This window comes from Maniola jurtina, chromosome 17 (genome assembly GCF_905333055.1).
Source record: "Maniola jurtina chromosome 17, ilManJurt1.1, whole genome shotgun sequence".
Classification (NCBI taxonomy): domain Eukaryota; kingdom Metazoa; phylum Arthropoda; class Insecta; order Lepidoptera; family Nymphalidae; genus Maniola; species Maniola jurtina.
In genome coordinates, this window is record NC_060045.1 from 13,685,150 (window position 1) to 13,702,870 (window position 17,721).

The window sequence follows — 17,721 nt, forward strand, 5'->3', positions numbered from 1 at the left end:
GACTTTTATATCTACATGTTAACCGGGAATATCTAACACATAGAAAATGGTCTAAATATGAAATAGCCTAGGTACTTAGCTTTGACTTCACCATCCACACGAACACTGGAACGGGTTTAATCCACGTGCTCGGTGCCTCGCCATTTCGAGCCGCAGCAACCATTTTGAGTAACTAGATGAAAATGAATGTACTTTTACAACTGTATCCTTCCGGTATACCATAGACAAATTAACTTCTCTGCCATAGACGAATGTTGCCATAATATTTACCTTTATTCTGATTACTTCGCGAATGGGTAACTTCGCGACACCGAGTGCGGATTGGCAGACTTCACACACTTTTGAAGTAAGTATTATGGGAAAGGCATGTAGGGTTCCTCGGGATGCTTTCCTTCGCCGTTGAAGCAAGTGATATTTAATTGCTCAAAACGCACAGAACTCCAAAAGCCGCTACATGTCTCGACTATTATCTCCCACCGCTCTTTGATCTTCGTTGTATTTTCATTATCAATACTATTGGCGTCACTCAGAAAAGCAGGTATTATTTAAATATTTTTATCGAATTATTGGAATGTCCTCTCAAACCAACACAAAAAACACAAGTTCAATGTGTAGAGGTTATCCGAGAGTTTTAATCTAAACAAACTAATGCCAAAATAAATAATTTAATTAGAGCGTGATTGCTATCACAACATCTAATTATTCAGTTCACAATCCAAATACCGAAAATATGCGATATCGCCCCGAATCTCGGAAGGAGACTAAACTACAACCTTCGAAACACCCGTATCTTCAATCTCAATCTCAATCAAGTTCAATCTTGTTGGCCTCCTAGCAACAGATTGTATGACATCGAATGAGCCAAATATCGATTTTATCAAACTACCTGCATTAGATAAATTTTATATTATTTTTGACAACTCAAATCAATTTTTAAAAATAACCTTACAATACGTTATAATAATGTGTCAAAATAATCTGTCACACAGCAATGCACATTTCGCGATATTCAACAGTGAAGGGAAACAAAGAAACCTGCGCGCCTAAGAGTTCTCCAGAGTGTTCTCGGCGGCGGCGGTGTGAAGCCGGCCGAGCCGCACCGCCAGCGAGCAGGCCTGAACCCACCTCTTCCGAGGGATCCCCTACTGAGTGCCCTCAGTACAGTAAGCTGGCGATGGGTTCATCGTGACGAATAGTAGCGTGAAAGTATATCTGCGCAAGCGCAACTAAAGCAGCGCCGCACCGCCGGCCGTGTTGACGGTCGATGTTTGGATGTGACAGTAAGTAGGCTGCGAGTGACGGGGCTCGCTGTGCCGACTGCCGCCACTGGCTCAGTGGCCGCTGCGGACGCGCGCAGTGCACGCGTGTGCCGAGTGTCAGTGAATACAGTCCGCGGCGCGTACCGTTGCAGCGCGCCCGGTCGGACCGACAACGGTAAGCGGAGCGTGGCGTGCCGAGCGCGCCCGACGCGCATTGCTAATGGAATCTAATTACGATGAATTGCTCGAACACTTTGCGTTGCGATGCGCGTGCGATTGTTATCTATACTCGCTGTGTTCCATACTAATAACATGAACTAGCTGGTGCCCGCGAGCTCGCTTCGCGTTATTCTAGGTTTGTAGAAATCCCTTGGGAAATCTTTAATTTTTCGGGAAAAAACCTATATCACGTCTCCACCTCTTTAACTTTATCCATGCAAGAAATCACGTCGACCCATTGCTCCTTTGCTACGTGACTGAGGTAAAAACCAACAAATGAACACATTTTCGCATTTATATATATATAATAGATAGGTATGTCTGTTTGTCCGCTAGCTTTTCACGGCCCGTCTGTGTAACGGTTTTTGACGAAAGCTACAAATAGGTAGGTACCATAGAGCTACTATTCGTCCTAGAAAATCAGGCTTCCCACGGGGTTCTTGAAAAATATAAATCCACGTGGTTGAAATCGCGAGCTTCGTGTAGTAGCTGCCTAGTGCCTAGGTACTGGATAACTTCTGTGGGTACCTATCTACAGCCCTAACTAGGTCGTCATACGTATTTCGTCCATTTGTGTTTATTGAACAAGGTGCCTTGTACCTAAATGGTGCAATTCAAATAAGTATCTACAATTAATCTAAACTATCAAGCAGCGATGGCCTGGTGATAAGAATTACTGAAACCTAATGAATAAACCCCAGGTGAGTACTGAGTAGCTACACACTCACACTAACACGCGTGGTTCGATACCTTAGATGCGTTCATTCACCATTTTAGCCGAGGTAGGTAAGTAGGATAGGTAGGCCTCAGAAGGTTCTAATATCGAATGTCTTTAAAGTAGGTACATATAATACCTAAGAATCTCTTATATAACAGAGGTAAGGACTGAAAAGATGAAAGTTGTCTCATTCAGCAAATGGGTAGCTGTGTCTATGTTTATCCAAATTCAATTCAGTTTTATTGAAATCATTATGTAGGTACTCATCACACCAATATTATAAAGGAGAAAGTTTGTATGTGTGTGTGTGTGTGTATGTTTGTTACTCCTTCACGCAAAAACTACTGGACGGATTGGGCTGAAATTTAGAATGGAGATAGATTAATCCAGGGGGATTAGCACATAGGCTACTTTTTATCCCGGAAAATTAAAGAGTTCCCACGGGAATTTTAAAAAACCTACATCCACGCGAGCGAAGTCGCGGGTATCAGTTAGTACTATATGTAAATGCAAACGTGTGTTTGTTTATTGGTTTGTAATCGCGCTGCAACGAAACGACGGACGGTGCGATTTGTTTGCATGCATATAGAAGTTAAGGTCTGCAGAGTGACAAGGGCTACTTTTTATCCCGAGAAATCAATGAGTTTCCACGGGATTTTAAAAACCTAATTTCACGCGGACGATGTCGCAAGCATCAGCTAATATATATTTTCACCCACAGAATTAGGAAAAAAAAGGATTTCTGTGTTTTCACCTCACTAGCTCAAAAAGGGCACCTTTGTTGCAAAGTCGTTTTTCTCACCCAGCGGGAAAAAAAACTTTTGAATTTGGAACACTGGATGGACATCATTCAAGGCATCATTCAATTCATTGTCCCAAGAAACGTTTGGAAATTTTGAATATAATATTGTATACCCCAATATTTTATTTCATACTCATATTTTAAACTCTCTATTTCATTATTTAAATTATTGAATTTTAAAAAGCGTGAAATTAAAATTTAAAAAATTTAAAAACCCCCGACCGACACAAAAACCTCTAAAAAGTAAAAAAAAAAGTAATTAAGTAGATATGTATTGGCAATTTAAGTTAAATCTGATTAGTAAAGTTTTTATCCAAGCGCTCGTCGCGTCGCGCGTCGGGGGACTGCTAAAGGTACCTAACAGAAACAGCTTTGAAAGCAATCTGTTTTAGAAAGAATAGGTTCTGTTATCTTTAGCGGCCCCCGACTCAATTATATTTTTCACCTTTACTTTATGTTAGTTTTGTTAGTAAGAAGTATATTAACACATAGGTACGGATATTTAAATTTAATACCATTTAGAGTAACATGTAATGTAGCATGTATTTACCTAATAGGCATAATAGGTATATTGTTCAATCAAGATAGGTAGCTCAATACAACATGTTCCGTACATTTTGTATTTTCTCGCTAGTGAGGCGGAAAGCCGTTGTATATTATGTAGGTAGGTATCATCACGAAAGCGAAGTTTTTTGTTTCTTGTGCCTTTGAATCCCTCACTCCATTCAGGATTCAAACTGAGCACTCACAAATGTCTTGTTGAACAAAATATATATTAACTACATATTTTCATGTAGATAAGCTAACTCGTGGCATTCGCTACCTGGCGGCCTGCCCCAGTGGGCTACGGCCTACAAGTACAGGCTATACCTAATATTATTTATTATTTCAGTTGACCAGACATTGAAGTAATTTCCGCGAGTCGGCAGCGATGTGGGCCTGATTACTTATCACGCGGGTTTTTAGCGTAAGTATAGTATGTAATTAGGCAGGCATGTTGTAAACTTTCACTGTTTACACTTGCACGCTGCACGCTGAATGCAGCACGCCGCGCGCCGCGCGAGCCTCGAGCTCGCACGAAGCCACTAGTGATCACTCGTCGCGAGTGTCGGCGATGTCAACAAAGCCTGCTTGTTCATCACGTTCACCCATCGCCGGCCCACTACTGAGTGCGGGGCATACACGGTGGTGTAGCGCGGTGACAGTGGCAGACATTAACAGCTTTTCACACGATGTTTTCCATCACCGAAGTGGGTATCACTTGCTTTTTTACACTGCCGCTTAAGTAGGTATTATCTGTTTCTGAAGCTCGATGTGTACCTACTGTAATATTTAATGGCGGGTACTGAGTGCCTCCTCGTTCTCGTGTCGGTAGACAGGAGCGGAGCGCGGAGCGGAGCGCGGAGCGGAGCGGGCAGCAGCGGCGATGGTGCGGTGACGCCGAGCATGAGGAAGTTCATGCGCACGCGCGCCGCGCCGCCCCCCGCCGCGCCGCCGCTCGCCGCGCCCGCCGCCGCGCCGCCCAAGACCAACGGCTTCACCAGTGAGTGCACTACAGTATACTATTGTAGACCTACACGCTGGACGACACTCGTGTACATGCGTCTGCGCAAATGTTCGTCCGAGGTTCCCATGTAAGGGTCTTCGCAGAACACGGCCTAGAGATACTCGCTTGAGATAGTCCCTCCACCTGGTTGGCAGGTTGACGACCTAATTTCCACGTGATTCCTCGATTACTTTGAGCTAGAATTATAATATTGTGTGCTGTAGGTGCCACTGATGTAGGCTGAGGCAATAACTAGCAATGTAAATAACGTATTTGTCACCTCCCGAAGCACGAGCGGCGTCAGCGATATCATATTCCATATTTGAATAACCTTCATAAGTCACACAATATAATAATATGTAAGTAGCTATTTGTTGTACTTACCTATTATAAGTAAGTAGGTAAATTGGGAGAAAGAGAACTCTATGGCACATATTATAAGGAGGTCACAAGAGGTGAATCGGAATTTACATTACGAAATTACCTAGTGGCGCCAATTTCGTAATGTGAATTCCGCTTCGTGAGTTTGTATATCTCACGGACGAAGCCGCAAGCAACAGCTACACTTGCCTACTTGTAGAAAATCCAGTAACCGTACTTTATTACCTCACGCTGTCAAAGTTCGCTGCTACCGAGCTGCCGGCGCGGCGCTACGGTACCGCACGGCGCACCGCAAGTCCGCTATGATCGCCGCCAACGGAAAGGCTTGGCCAGACACTAAGCGGGACGGCATTTGTGCTTATCCGTCGATTATTATTTGCAAAAACATAAAACTATATTAACATAAAATTATTAAATATCCAATGTGTTTCGTATTGACACTGGCAGCTGCGTGTGGCTGCGCGGTGCGCGCTCACGTCGCGGGCGTGTACGTATGTTCCTATCTGCAATACTTGGGGGACGCGCGACCGCATGCTCCTTGTGTTACAATTAGTGGGAACCGCGTCTTGTGTGACCGATCGTCGACCGCTCTGCGAACGCGGTGAAAGTGTCCGAACTACGCGTCGCGGCGACGACGGGGTTGCCGGCCTGTAACGTGCGGCGCGCTGCTGGCGCCGATCGCCTTGACCTCGAACGCGCTTTGTGCGCGTCGCCAACAATACCGCACAAAACACTACAATCGCCCTTTGTTTTGCTGCTGTCACACAGAGCTAAGTGGGAATGTATGAGAGGCACTCGACACCATGTATTTGTAGACAGGTACATAAGTAGTTCAAATGACGCAGTTTTAAAAACTGACCGATGGCCGCTCGATGTCCACATTAATGAAGCTAAGAGTTGCAGCTCGCCTGAAGCAGATACTCCCACCTCCGACCTCCCAGCTCGCACGATCGTGCTACTAAATTGAAAACGTAGATTATTATTTGTGCAAAATTCACCAATATAATTCCTGCGGCAATGCTGGCACCGATTCTGCCACGGCTCGGGCGGAAGAAAGTGAAACATGCATAAAATGTGCTTAAAAAGTAATGAATTGACTCTCATTTCGCGGCGTTTCTAATGTCCAGTGTTACAAGAACGGTGAGCCAGCTCCTAACTCGCCGAGCTCGGCCTCTCGGCGTCTCGAGATCTTATCGAAATGATATCGTCTTGTCCCCTTGCGACAGACATCTTGTCCGCTTCACGCCTGCTCCTCGCGGAAGCCTGTTCAGCTGTATCGCACTGAATGTTAAGACGTACTATGTGACTCACTTGTCGTTACTGTTATGACGCCGTGTGTGCTGCTGCGTTGGTTGTCCTCCTTCTTGTTACTGACCTGCTTTCAGAACAGGACAACTAACATATATTCTATTTATTGTCAGCGTCTTTAGAGAGTAGGTAAATCCTTTTCTTTTAAATTTCCAGATAATAAGTACATATCTGGAACCCGCTGCATTATCACAGCAGTTATTGATCTAACTAATAGCAAACTATTAGCAAGCTGAAGTGGCAGTGGGCAGGCCATGCTTGTCGTAGAGGCGATGGCCATTGGAGCCGGAAAGTCCTTGAGTGGAGACCGCGTTTAAGCAAGCGTAGGGTGGGACGTCCTCCAGCACGATGGACCGACGATATAAAGCGGTTAGCGGGAAGCGGCTGGATGAGGAGGGCTGAGGACCGGGTGTGGTGGCGCTCTATAGGGAAGGCCTATGTCCAACAGTGGACGTCCACAGGCTGATGATGATGATGATGATATTGATCTAAAATCTAAACAAAGCAAGACGCTGAATTGAAAAAATCTTCTCAACTCAGTGCGTATAGCGCCTACCTAACTACAGTTATTGTAGGTTGGACCCGTACACCGCTGCCTACCTAACTACAGTTATTGTAGGTTGGACCCGTACACCGCTGCGATTTTGTTCTACTAAACAATTTTTAACCGACTTTCAAAAAAGGAGGAGGTTCTCAATTCGTATGTATGTTCCCCGATCACTCAAAGACCCCTGGACCGATTTGCAAAATTATTTTTTTGTTTGAAAGGGTATACTGTGCAGTTGGTCCCATATAAATTTGGTGAAGATCTGATTAATATCTTTGGAGATGGAGAACAGAACTCCTCATTGGTTAAGAGCAAATTGCTCGCGATCAGTGTAATAGCTTAGTAAACAGTAGGGTTTTAACTGGGCATAGCATATTATAGTATAGTGGGGCCACTAAAAATTGTGAAATAAAAAATTTTCAAAAAACGTGTACATGCCTAGGTATGAAGTCGAGCGAGCATATTAAAACAAAATTAGAAATTTAAGAGTGAAGCTCGCCCGACTTCATACCTAGGCACATTACACGTGTAGCTAAACAAAAATTATTTTTCACTTTTTAGTGTTTGTGGTTTTTGAAGTCGGTTTTATTTTTCTTTTCAAATTTTTTTGACCTTTCAAAAAGATCCGCGTAGTTTACGAAGCATCACCAGCCGCTCCGAGAGCCACACAGCCGCGGGCACATTACACAATACTAAAGTATTTATAATTCACTATGTACAAAGCAAGCTCACAGGGATCAGTGGTCTGTCGGAAGCTTGAGTGCAATTTGCTCGAGCAGCGCAGCGCGGCGGCGACGAGCGTGTTCCTGCCTACCGTTACTGTTTATATTGTAAGCAAAACTAGACAGCTAAACTATCGGCCCTAACCAGAGTACAGCCGCAGTTGAACCCGGTCGTGAAAACCACAACGTTCCAACTTCCACACATTTCGACGATTTCACACTTTAACAAAACCTCAAAAAATGTTGCCTGCCTACTTACAAAATCTTTATTTTTGAAACATCAATAACGCTAGAAGCCTGCGCCACTCATACATTGCGACATTCAATAATTTATAATATAATAGATAGTACCATAGACCAAAACTTCGGCTCCAGTTCCTTGCGAGGCCGAGACGTTTATTATTCAGCGCGTGCTTCAGAATAGTGATGCCCGAACATGGACGTCGCGCGTCGCACCAAGTCGTACACGCCTGTGACACTGCACCGCCCGTACACTCACGCAGCTGAGTGAAGGCGCACCGCCAGCACCCGCAGAGCCGGGCTGCTGCGCCGCTCGGGGCGAGGTGACTGATGGTTGTGGTGTTGCAGATGGCGTGGGCGCCGGGCCGCGCCGCGACGACCACCACTCCACTCTCAACAGGTTAGACCCTCCTGCTCAATCTAGCTAACTAGTCAATTCTATAACTTCCCCGATTGTAGGATTTATAGTTCAGTAGGTAAATCTGACAGAAGGATAGTTGAGGACTTTTCAAATTTTGAAGATCACTTACTTGTCGTTTGAAATAATTCTGTTTAGTAAGTTCTGAGAATATGCTTTTCGGAAGCAGATAATTATATTCGCGCTTAATTTGTCGTATTATTTAACGATTTGTTAGTGGTCGGTAGTGTTTAATGCTGGTCAACAAACTTGCGTGGCGAAGCGCGACAGCACGCGATCCGCGCCGGTGCGGTGACTCGCTGTGAGCGGCCGGACGATACGATAGAATTTCTGCTGCACTGTTTCTTCTCTATCTCTAATGGATAAAACTTCTATCCTATATCTTATCGCTTCTAACAAAGAAACAAGCGTGCATTTTCATGATACACATGAAACGACAAGGCAAGGACGACTTGATCATGTTGTTAAAAACAAATACTTACTTAGTAGGTGTTTATGCGCTATCTATGCACTGCCCGCCCTCGCGCCCGAACAATTGACCAAGAAATTGGTCGCCCGCTTTTCCTACGTGCCAAGGACGAGTGGAGCGAAGTGCATGCTGCACGTAGCGTCTATGTGTGACATGGACATGCACCAAACGACGTCCGCTTCTATCGTGTGTTATGTGCTGCACAGATACTGGAGCGAGTCGGAGGAGTGCGGCTCGGCGTGCGACGCGCCGCCCGCGCTGTGGGAGGACCCCGAGTTCCCCGCCGCCGCTGCCGCGCTGGCCGACCGCCGCCTCGCGCATCGCACGCACTGGCTGCGACCGCACGTGAGTGACGCGCACACAGAGTCGGCAATGCGGGAGGACCCCGAGTACCCCGCCGTCGCCGCCGCGCTGGCTGATCGCCGCCTCGCGCACCGCACGCACTGGCTGCGACCGCACGTGAGTGACGCGCACACAGAGTCGGCAATGCGGGAGAACCCCGAGTTCCCCGCCGCCGCCGCCGCGCTGGCCGATCGCCGCCTCGCGCACCGCACGCACTGGCTGCGACCGCACGTGAGTGACGCACACACAGAGTCGGCAATGCGGGAGGACCCCGAGTTCCCCGCCGCCGCCGCCGCGCTGGCCGATCGCCGCCTCGCGCACCGCACGCACTGGCTGCGACCGCACGTGAGTGACGCACACACAGAGTCGGCAATGCGGGAGGACCCCGAGTTCCCCGCCGCCGCCGCCGCGCTGGCCGACCGCCGCCTCGCGCACCGCACGCACTGGCTGCGACCGCACGTGAGTGACGCACACACAGAGTCGGCAATGCGAGTTTATCGAGAATGTTAAAAAAGTTTAAAGACTGTAAATTCAGTCAATGATCAAAATTGAATAACCTAATCGGAGTGCTTGTGGACTGAGCGCTATATAAGTCTAGACACAGTATGAGTAAGTTTCATCGGGCATCCCGTTCGTCTAGGTCCTAGGAGATGCCTCTTTTCTCATATTTGAAATAATGAATACTTAAGCATAAGTTTTCACTAATATCATTACCTACAGTACCCAGTAGACGCAGGTGTATACGTGCTCGAATGCCGCCGGCAGGCAGGTCGGCAGGCAGGCCCGCCCGCGCCGCGTGTCCTCGTGCGAGCATCTGCGCAAACACACATCCACTTGTCAGTTGTAATAATAGATTATATTTTGCGTCGTACAAAACGTGTCGAATCACTATGTTTCGTACTTAGTTAGCTACTCCGTACACCGCACTGAAGTACCACAGAATATAAAGTACGCTACTTATGTCGTCTGTTGGTATGACCACTCATTCACACAATCTTTGTCAAAAAGTACGTCCGGTGGGTGCCGTGGCGTGTGCTTATAAATATTAATAAATAAATAAACGCTTAAATATACTCTGGTTACATACATAATATATCAGAAGACGCCTTTGCTGCCTAACCAGTGAACAAAAGTAGTTTTTGCTCACCCAGCGAGAAATTGTTTTGAATTTAGAACGCTCTGGACTGGCATTTCTTTGATTCATTGTTTTGTTCGGAAATTTTGTATAAGTAGGAAGAGGAATTAAATGATTGAAGTATAGGTAGGTACCCATAGAGATATACGTTCATGTAGGTACCTCAATAATTTTTTTAATTTTATTTTGTACTTATTCACTATTGACTTTTATTAAAACGTTTTAAAGCCCTTAGATTGACAGATTAATAGATACTTTTACTATTTCTTATGAAAGACGCAATTCCCAAATGACGAAATAGAAAATGTAAAGTATGAAATAGTAGTGAGCGCGGGTACCTACGGGTGCGCTTCAGAAGAGTGGCCCAGATAATATTAAAACAGAACGTGCTAACGTGAACGGTAATTATAATATAACAGCTAATAATAGTCCGTAGCTAAAAGAACTTGCGAGAAAAAGACATCAACGAGCGAGCAGTGCCTGCAGTGGGGCAACTCACATACTCTTTGCCTCCTCACGAGCACGACGAAGCGCGCGGTCTAAACTCACGCACCCATTTACAGAAGCAATTCGGTCATCGTAACGCGTGCCACATTACTGAGCTCGACGGCTCTCATCGGTTATTCCGACGCGTGCCGACTGCCCGATACTTGTGCCGTTGTGTTGAGCGTCCGCGCCGTCACGTCCTGTTGCCTGCCGACCGACAAACCGACAGCTACATATTATATTATTATGTACCCATTCTAGTTAGCGCACGAGATCACAACTGTCCTCGCCACTTGTCAGCCCTCCCTCTGTCTGGTTCAACTAGGGTTGCCAACATTTCTTCAGCGAAATATAGTATTTTTTAACCTAAGGTATAAAAAATATAGTACACCTTAAAATATTATTATCAGTTATTGGACTGAAGAAGTTATTCATAAGTAGAAGTTTAAGCTAGAATAAAATTACTTACTAGCCCATAGGCTAGATCGTAATAGCAATAAGCTACCATTATATAATGGAGCTTTATGCTAAGGAAAAAAAAACCTAAAAATATATCGTACTTTATGGAAACACAAAAAGTAGACGAAGATAATATATTTGGTAGTTATTTATTTTTATAAAAATTATATTAATTTGCACTTCTTGCATTTTTTAACAATTTTTGTCCAAAATAAATAAATCAAAAGCTCATTTTTATCAATGTGATACTACTTAGGTACATCTGTTTTTTTCTTCTCGCCACTTCGACTTCATAACGATAAAGATAGATACATTCGGATATATGAGTACGTAATACACTACACGCTATTGCATCATTATGTTACATATTTTTAAGACCGAAAAAGCTTATTGAGCGAAACAATAGCTCACAACGCGTCGCGTCGCACTGCCACAACTTTTTTCCGAATTAGAGCTATTCTTCCACTCGCTGAGCGTTTGTGCACTCATTCGTATTCAATTCTTTTCCGTAAAAATACGATTTAGTATCCGCTCGCGTACGCATGTTTTGTATGGCCGCCTACAAGATCAATTATGTACATATCGTCGACGCTACACTGTTGTCTGTACAGCTGATAGTCTCTGGCTCGATGAAGCGAGCGGATTCACCGACCGGCAACTGCCCGCGGAGTCGGTGCGGGCTCCCGCGAGCCTGCAGCTGCTGGCAGCTCTGAAGTCGTGAACAAGACGTGACTCGTGTCATTGTCTACTGTACTAGGTAGTGCGTTCGCTTGTTTTGGCACGATTTGCATTCACGAGACGTAGCGATGATCCGCGGTTTTCGCCGCGAGCACTCCGCGCATCCGGCGTGACGCGCGCCTCGACCGTTGTGTGTGTTCATTCCGTCGCCGACTCGCCCGTCGCCCGTCGCCACCCGGCGATAGCTGGCCGGTACTCATATCCTGAGGAGTAGAGCGATTATAACAAGCGAATTGAGGAGCTGCCGCATAAAAGCTGACTCGCCATGATAAGTAAATGTTATAGTAACGGCCAAAACTAAGCGACAGCATCGACTCGCGATGATGCTGGATTGGTTCGATGAGACGCGTTTTGATGTTCGTATAGAAATGGTTTTGAATGCTAATTATTTATTTATTTAGGAGTTGCAAGGATGATGACGAGCTACTTGTCTAAAGATGCCTAGACTTGTCTAAAGACACTAGTCTTTAGACAAGTCTAGGCAATTTAATTCGCATCGCACGCGCCAATTTCACGCGTTGTAGGTGTTAGGTAGATAGGTAGGTACTAGGCAAGTAGGTATATCTAGTTCGCATGCACAGCTCGTGTTTGTCGAAAGCTCGCGCCAAGAGTCAGAGAGGGCACTTTCCTCTCAAATATTTGAACAAAATACGGAGAGCGCTGAACGCTTCGCGTCGCGACGCGCCGACAAGCACTTCGTTTACGTGATCAAGACTCTCGTGAACATTACGTACACCACGCTTTACTGGTCAAATGTTACATCAAAACAGATCTAATACATGTAACCTGACTGACTGACTGAAGATGGCGGCGAGAAAAATGCTAATTGTTGATGCCGGATGTTATAGTACGCGCCAGGTTGAGATGGCAACCGGGGTGTGAGCCGGGGTGACGACGCCCCGCACACCCCTACGTCACCCGCGCTATCCCGCACCGAGTTAGCGCAAGGACCGTGCGGGCGTGCGGGGCGTCGCCACCCCTATACTTGGGTCCCCATCCCACTTTGACCTCAACGCTAAGGAGCCAGGAGGAGGAGGAGAGCCAACGATCGCCGCAATTGTCGCAATCAACGCGCGCCGGCGCTCGGTTCCGTGTACTCGTGCGGTTCCGCCGCCGCCGCCGCGTGCTCCACATCGGATCAATGGCGTGGGAAGTGTGCCGCGCCCTCCGCACTCCGCACTCCGCTCCCACGGCCGCGACGCACGATTACCTGCCTTTATGCGCTTCACTGACTGACTGACTACTCGCCCCGCCGCCGCATGCACTCCGAGACAGATTAGGTACCTATTACAAGTTAAGTCAGATCTAATGACACGAACCCTCTATGCAAAAAATATTTTCAAAAAACCGACTTCCAAAGCCATTACAAAGTAAAAAATAATTCTCCAAGTGGAGTTTTGCCCGAAACTCGCGAAGGGAGTCCAGCACGAGGCGAGCCCGCGACCTCCGTAGTCGTGACCATGAAGCTGAACTAAAAGCCGAATTCTTGGGCAGGAGCTGTGCGCGCGGCCGCGCTTCCTGGGCGACACGGCACTGGACGAGCGCCTCGAGCCCGACTGCGCCGAGCGCGGCGCCGCGCGCTGGCGCCTGGCGCCGGGCGAGGCGGGCGACGCGGCGCTGTGCTGCGCGGCCACCGCGCTCGCGCTCACGCCCAGCCTGCTGGCGCGCGCGGCGCCGCCGCAATCCTTCAGCGCCGCCTACACCGGCCGCTTCCGCTTCCGTTTCTGGGTGTTCGGCACGTGGCGCGAGGTGGCCGTGGACGACCGGCTGCCGGCGCGCGGCGGCCGCCTGCTGGCCAGCCGCGCCGCGCTGCCCGACGACTTCACGCTGCCGCTGCTGGAGAAGGCGTACGCCAAGCTGCACGGTGGCTACGCGCGCCTGCGCGGCGGCAGCGTGGCGCGCGCGCTGCAGGAGCTGACGGGCGGCGTGGTGCAGAGCTTCGCGCCGCCGCGCCAGCCGCGCGCGCTGCTGCTGCAGGTGCTGCACTCGGCCGTGCCGCGCTCCACGCTGCTGGTGGCCACCGTGGCGGACGCCGTGCCGGATAAGCAGGCGGGCCGGTGCGGCGGGCTGCTGGCGGGGCAGGCGTACTGCGTGACGGGGCTGGCGCGCGTGCGCGACGCGCCGGACGACGGCGGCGTGCTGGTGCGCCTGCGCGCGCCGTCCGGCCGCGGCGAGTGGGCGGGCGCGTGGGCGCGCGGCAGTGCGCAGTGGCGCGCGCTACCCGACCACGACCGCGAGCTGCTGGAGCGCCGCGCCGACCTGCCCGGGCACTTCTGGTGACTCCCTCTTCCTTACGAGTTACTAACCATAGACCTATAAATACCAAGAGCTACTAACGCTAATAAATCTCATATAACGTATATCTGGTAGTCGTCCTTTGTTGTGGTTTCCCACAAGGAAGCAGGAGTAGAGCGTGACCGGCGCGGCGTGTTGCAGGATGTCGTTCGCGGACTTCGCGCGCTCGTTCGGGCGCTTGGAGCTGGTGCACGTGGGGCCGGACGACTGGCTGCGCGAGCCCGCGCTGCACGCCAAGCGGCCGTGGCGCGCCGTGCTGGCGCGGCGGCGCTGGCGGCGCGGCGTGAGCGCGGGCGGGCCGCCCGGCGCGCCCACCGCGCACGCCAACCCGCACTTCCACCTGCAGGTGCCGCGCGCCGACGCCGGCAAGTGCCACGTGGTGGTGTCGGTGACGCAGGCGTACGGCGTGGGCGCGGGCGCGCGCGCGCGGCTTCTGGGCATCGGCTTCGCCGTGTACGAGCTGCCGCCCGGCGCCGCGCCGCGCCGCGCCGCGCTGCCGCCGCTGCGCGCGCTGGACGTGACGCACTCATCGCGCGCGCGCGAGGTGGTGACGTTCTTCACGCTGCCGGCGGGCCAGTACCTGGTGGTGCCGCACGCGCACCGCGCGCACGTCGAGGCCGCCTTCCTGCTGCGCATCCTCACCGACGACCACACTGACGTGTGGTGAGTGCTAGCGCCGCCCGACTCGCTGAAGCTTTCGTTCGTAGAAGTACAAATCAAAGAAGATTCTTCAAAAGGATTTGCCCGTTCGTAATCTAGATAGGCAACGGTCCTCGGCCTCCGCTCGAACGAACTTTACCTTTGGCTTTGAAACGCGACAAGATATTCGTCAGACCTAATTAAGTGTGATTAAACCACTCCAGTTTTCAAGTGCATCGTTCATAACCGTAACAGAATAAATAGCAAATAAACTAGAACAATGTTTTGTCCAGGGAGGTGAACGACGACAACGCCATCATCCGAGACATCGCGTGCGAGTTCGCGGACGAGGGCCGCTCTCTGCCGGTACGTTGCCGACACCGTTGCCACGCCCATGTTGCGGCGATCAGTGGGAAATGACGGATATTCTGTTCCAGGCTGAGCTGCAGACGGCGATCGCCAAGGTGGTCGGGAGGGACGAGTCGGAGGAGGTACGGTAGCGGAGCGCGAGTCGTGCGGTGTAGCGAGTGGCGACGGCGTAGTGTAACGCAGTGTGTCGCAGGTGGACGCGGCACGGTTGCGCACGCGGCTGCGGCGCGTGTGGCGGCGCGTGCTGCCGGCGCGGCCGTCGCTGGAGCTGTGCCGCGCGCTGGTGGCGCTGCGAGATCCGGCGGTGAGCGGGCGCGTGTGCGCGCGCGAGCTGGCGCCGCTGCTGGCGCGGCTGGCGCTGTGGCGCGCGGCGCTGGCGGCCGAGGGCGCGGGGCGCTGCGCGCGGCGCCTGAGCGCGTACCGGCTGCGCGCGCTGCTGTGGGCGTGCGGCGTGAGCGCGTCCAACAAGGTGCTGGAGTGCCTGGTGCTGCGCTACGCGCGCGGCGCCGCGCTCGCGCCCGACGCCTGCGTGCTGGCGCTCGCCAGGCTGCACCTCGCGCACGGTACGTCGAGTAACTCGTATCGTCCTCATATCCGCATCTCCCGGTGCAGTCTACTGACAACTATATCGTCTCCGTTACAGAGAGGTACCGCAGCCTCGACACGAAACTAAAGTCCAACCCCCTCTCGCTGGAAGAGGTAGGCCTTTTCTCATTAATATTATTCACGCTAAGAGAACAACTAGATAATAATGAACAGTACGTCGTGCGCTCCTCGCACGTGCCGTATGCTCCTCCGCTCACGCGCCGCTTGTGGCTTGCAGATGATCCTGATGACGATCTACTCGTGAGGAACTGCTCGCCGGAGGGAGGGAGGACGCCCAAATAATGATTACCTTACTCTTTATTATTTATGTTCGTTGTTATTTTGCTACAAAGTTACTGTTAGCTATTTTTATTGTTTGTACTTAAAATATTTTTGTTAATGAATTTATTAGTTTCCGTAGTTAACGACCGACGAACAACATTTCTGTCATAGTTTATTATTTGCTGGCCGGTGCGGCTGCTCGATGTTATGGTGGATGATTTATTTTTATTTTCAATTAACTAATGTACGCAGCAAACCAAAGATGCACACCGGTACCACTACCGATCACTCGAATACTGGCGTCTAGCACAAATCCATCGCATGAACTATCCTACTGAATCCCGATGCCGCATACATACTTAGATTGATAATAAATAATAATTAAATATTATAATTAGTACATAATAAGAACAGAAAGCCCCATCAGCCACGAGAGGAACGACCTTGCACTATCCTTTGGAAAAATAAACAATCGCCCATCAGCTGTCCAGAGAAGCTTCCAGAGAAGATACAATTATATTACCTACATTATTATCAAAAGATATATATTACTATTACTTTAGGACGTCAACATGAATTCGGGCTGACACCATATGTTTATGTTCAATTTATTCATGGCCTTCTTTGATATCTGGATTTATGTGTTTCAATAATTGAAAAATTAAACCAAAAAATTATACTAAGTAACTATGTAAGAACTGTGGGGAAAATGAACACGCGCATCAGTAGATGGTAGGTAATCGTCAGTATAGTTATGTTTTAGACTCGCAGTCGTTTCATATGAAAAGATTGTTTTGTTGGTGCAATACTAAGTAGATAGGTATTTATTTTATTTTGCTAATAATCAAAACATAATATATATTAAAGAATATAATTGAGTACTGAAAATATAAATTATGGTGCTGAGTACTTAGGTAGTACTTACTTACGTTTAGAAAAAGTTCACTGAATGATGTACTTACCCATATAAATAGTTAAGTAAATATTTAAAGGATTAAATGTGATACTACGAGGACCTAATAATGTACCAAATATACCTGTACCAATATATATATACCACTGCGGAACATCCTTAGCTGTAGCCACTAGCCTGTAAGCATAAGCTAAGGTAGGTACTGGGTACCTTGTAGCGAGTACTTATTTAAAATACAATTAAATGTTAAATTACAAAGATGTTGATATTGAAGTTTTATTTAACTGTTCGTGCCACGTGCCATTCTTCACATACTTACCTACTTGTACTTTTTGTACTATAAGTACTTATTATTAGTTTAGTTTTGTGAAATAATTGGCACATTATTACCCTAAGAAAACAATATCATATAACTAATGGCAATGGGTCACGCTCATCAAGTCAAGACAAAATATGATGATGCGATCATAACGAGTAAGCGAACTGCGGAAAATGAATTAATTTTTATGATTATTATACGCTTGATCATACTCCCTCGAATTAAGGTAATAGTTTTGTCTTGGCAACACTTGTACTGGCGTCTATGACAGTGACACTGACAGTTCTCAGCTGAGACCTGAATGTTGCCAACTTAGTGCTCTAGGTACAAATCTAGTGCAATTTTTTATATTTTAGTCTTGTAAGTAGGTAGGTAATTTAGTGCATGTTTAACTTATATTGGCTATTGCTTCTATAAATAAACAGTGTTTAATGAAAGCTGATAGTGAAAAAAAAAAAAACTAGTTATGATACAATAGTGTTTTTTGATGTTCAAATTAATTGCAGTGGGTATCAAAAGCAATATCAAAT

The 17,721-nt window shown here is 48.2% G+C and overlaps 1 protein-coding gene across 5 annotated transcripts; it reads left to right on the top strand.

The window, feature by feature from the left end:
• Nucleotides 1-1,233: 1,233 nt before the first annotated feature.
• On the top strand, nt 1,234-17,138 carry LOC123873678 (calpain-A-like). 5 transcript variants are annotated; one of them, XM_045918657.1, is made up of 12 exons: nt 1,234-1,280; nt 3,891-3,965; nt 4,374-4,541; nt 8,091-8,142; nt 8,836-8,974; nt 13,284-14,065; nt 14,226-14,747; nt 15,017-15,089; nt 15,161-15,214; nt 15,286-15,655; nt 15,736-15,791; nt 15,916-17,138. In XM_045918657.1, the coding sequence occupies exons 3-12, from the start codon at nt 4,445-4,447 to the stop codon at nt 15,940-15,942; spliced, it is 2,172 nt and encodes a 723-aa protein (XP_045774613.1). In that variant the 5' UTR covers nt 1,234-1,280; nt 3,891-3,965; nt 4,374-4,444; the 3' UTR covers nt 15,943-17,138. The 5 variants fall into 5 exon arrangements, with proteins under 5 accessions (XP_045774613.1, XP_045774615.1, XP_045774611.1 ...); XM_045918659.1 differs by having other exon boundaries at nt 1,263-1,280; nt 4,378-4,541; XM_045918655.1 differs by lacking the exon at nt 1,234-1,280 and adding an exon at nt 1,301-1,434.
• The last annotated feature ends 583 nt before the right edge of the window (nt 17,139-17,721 follow it).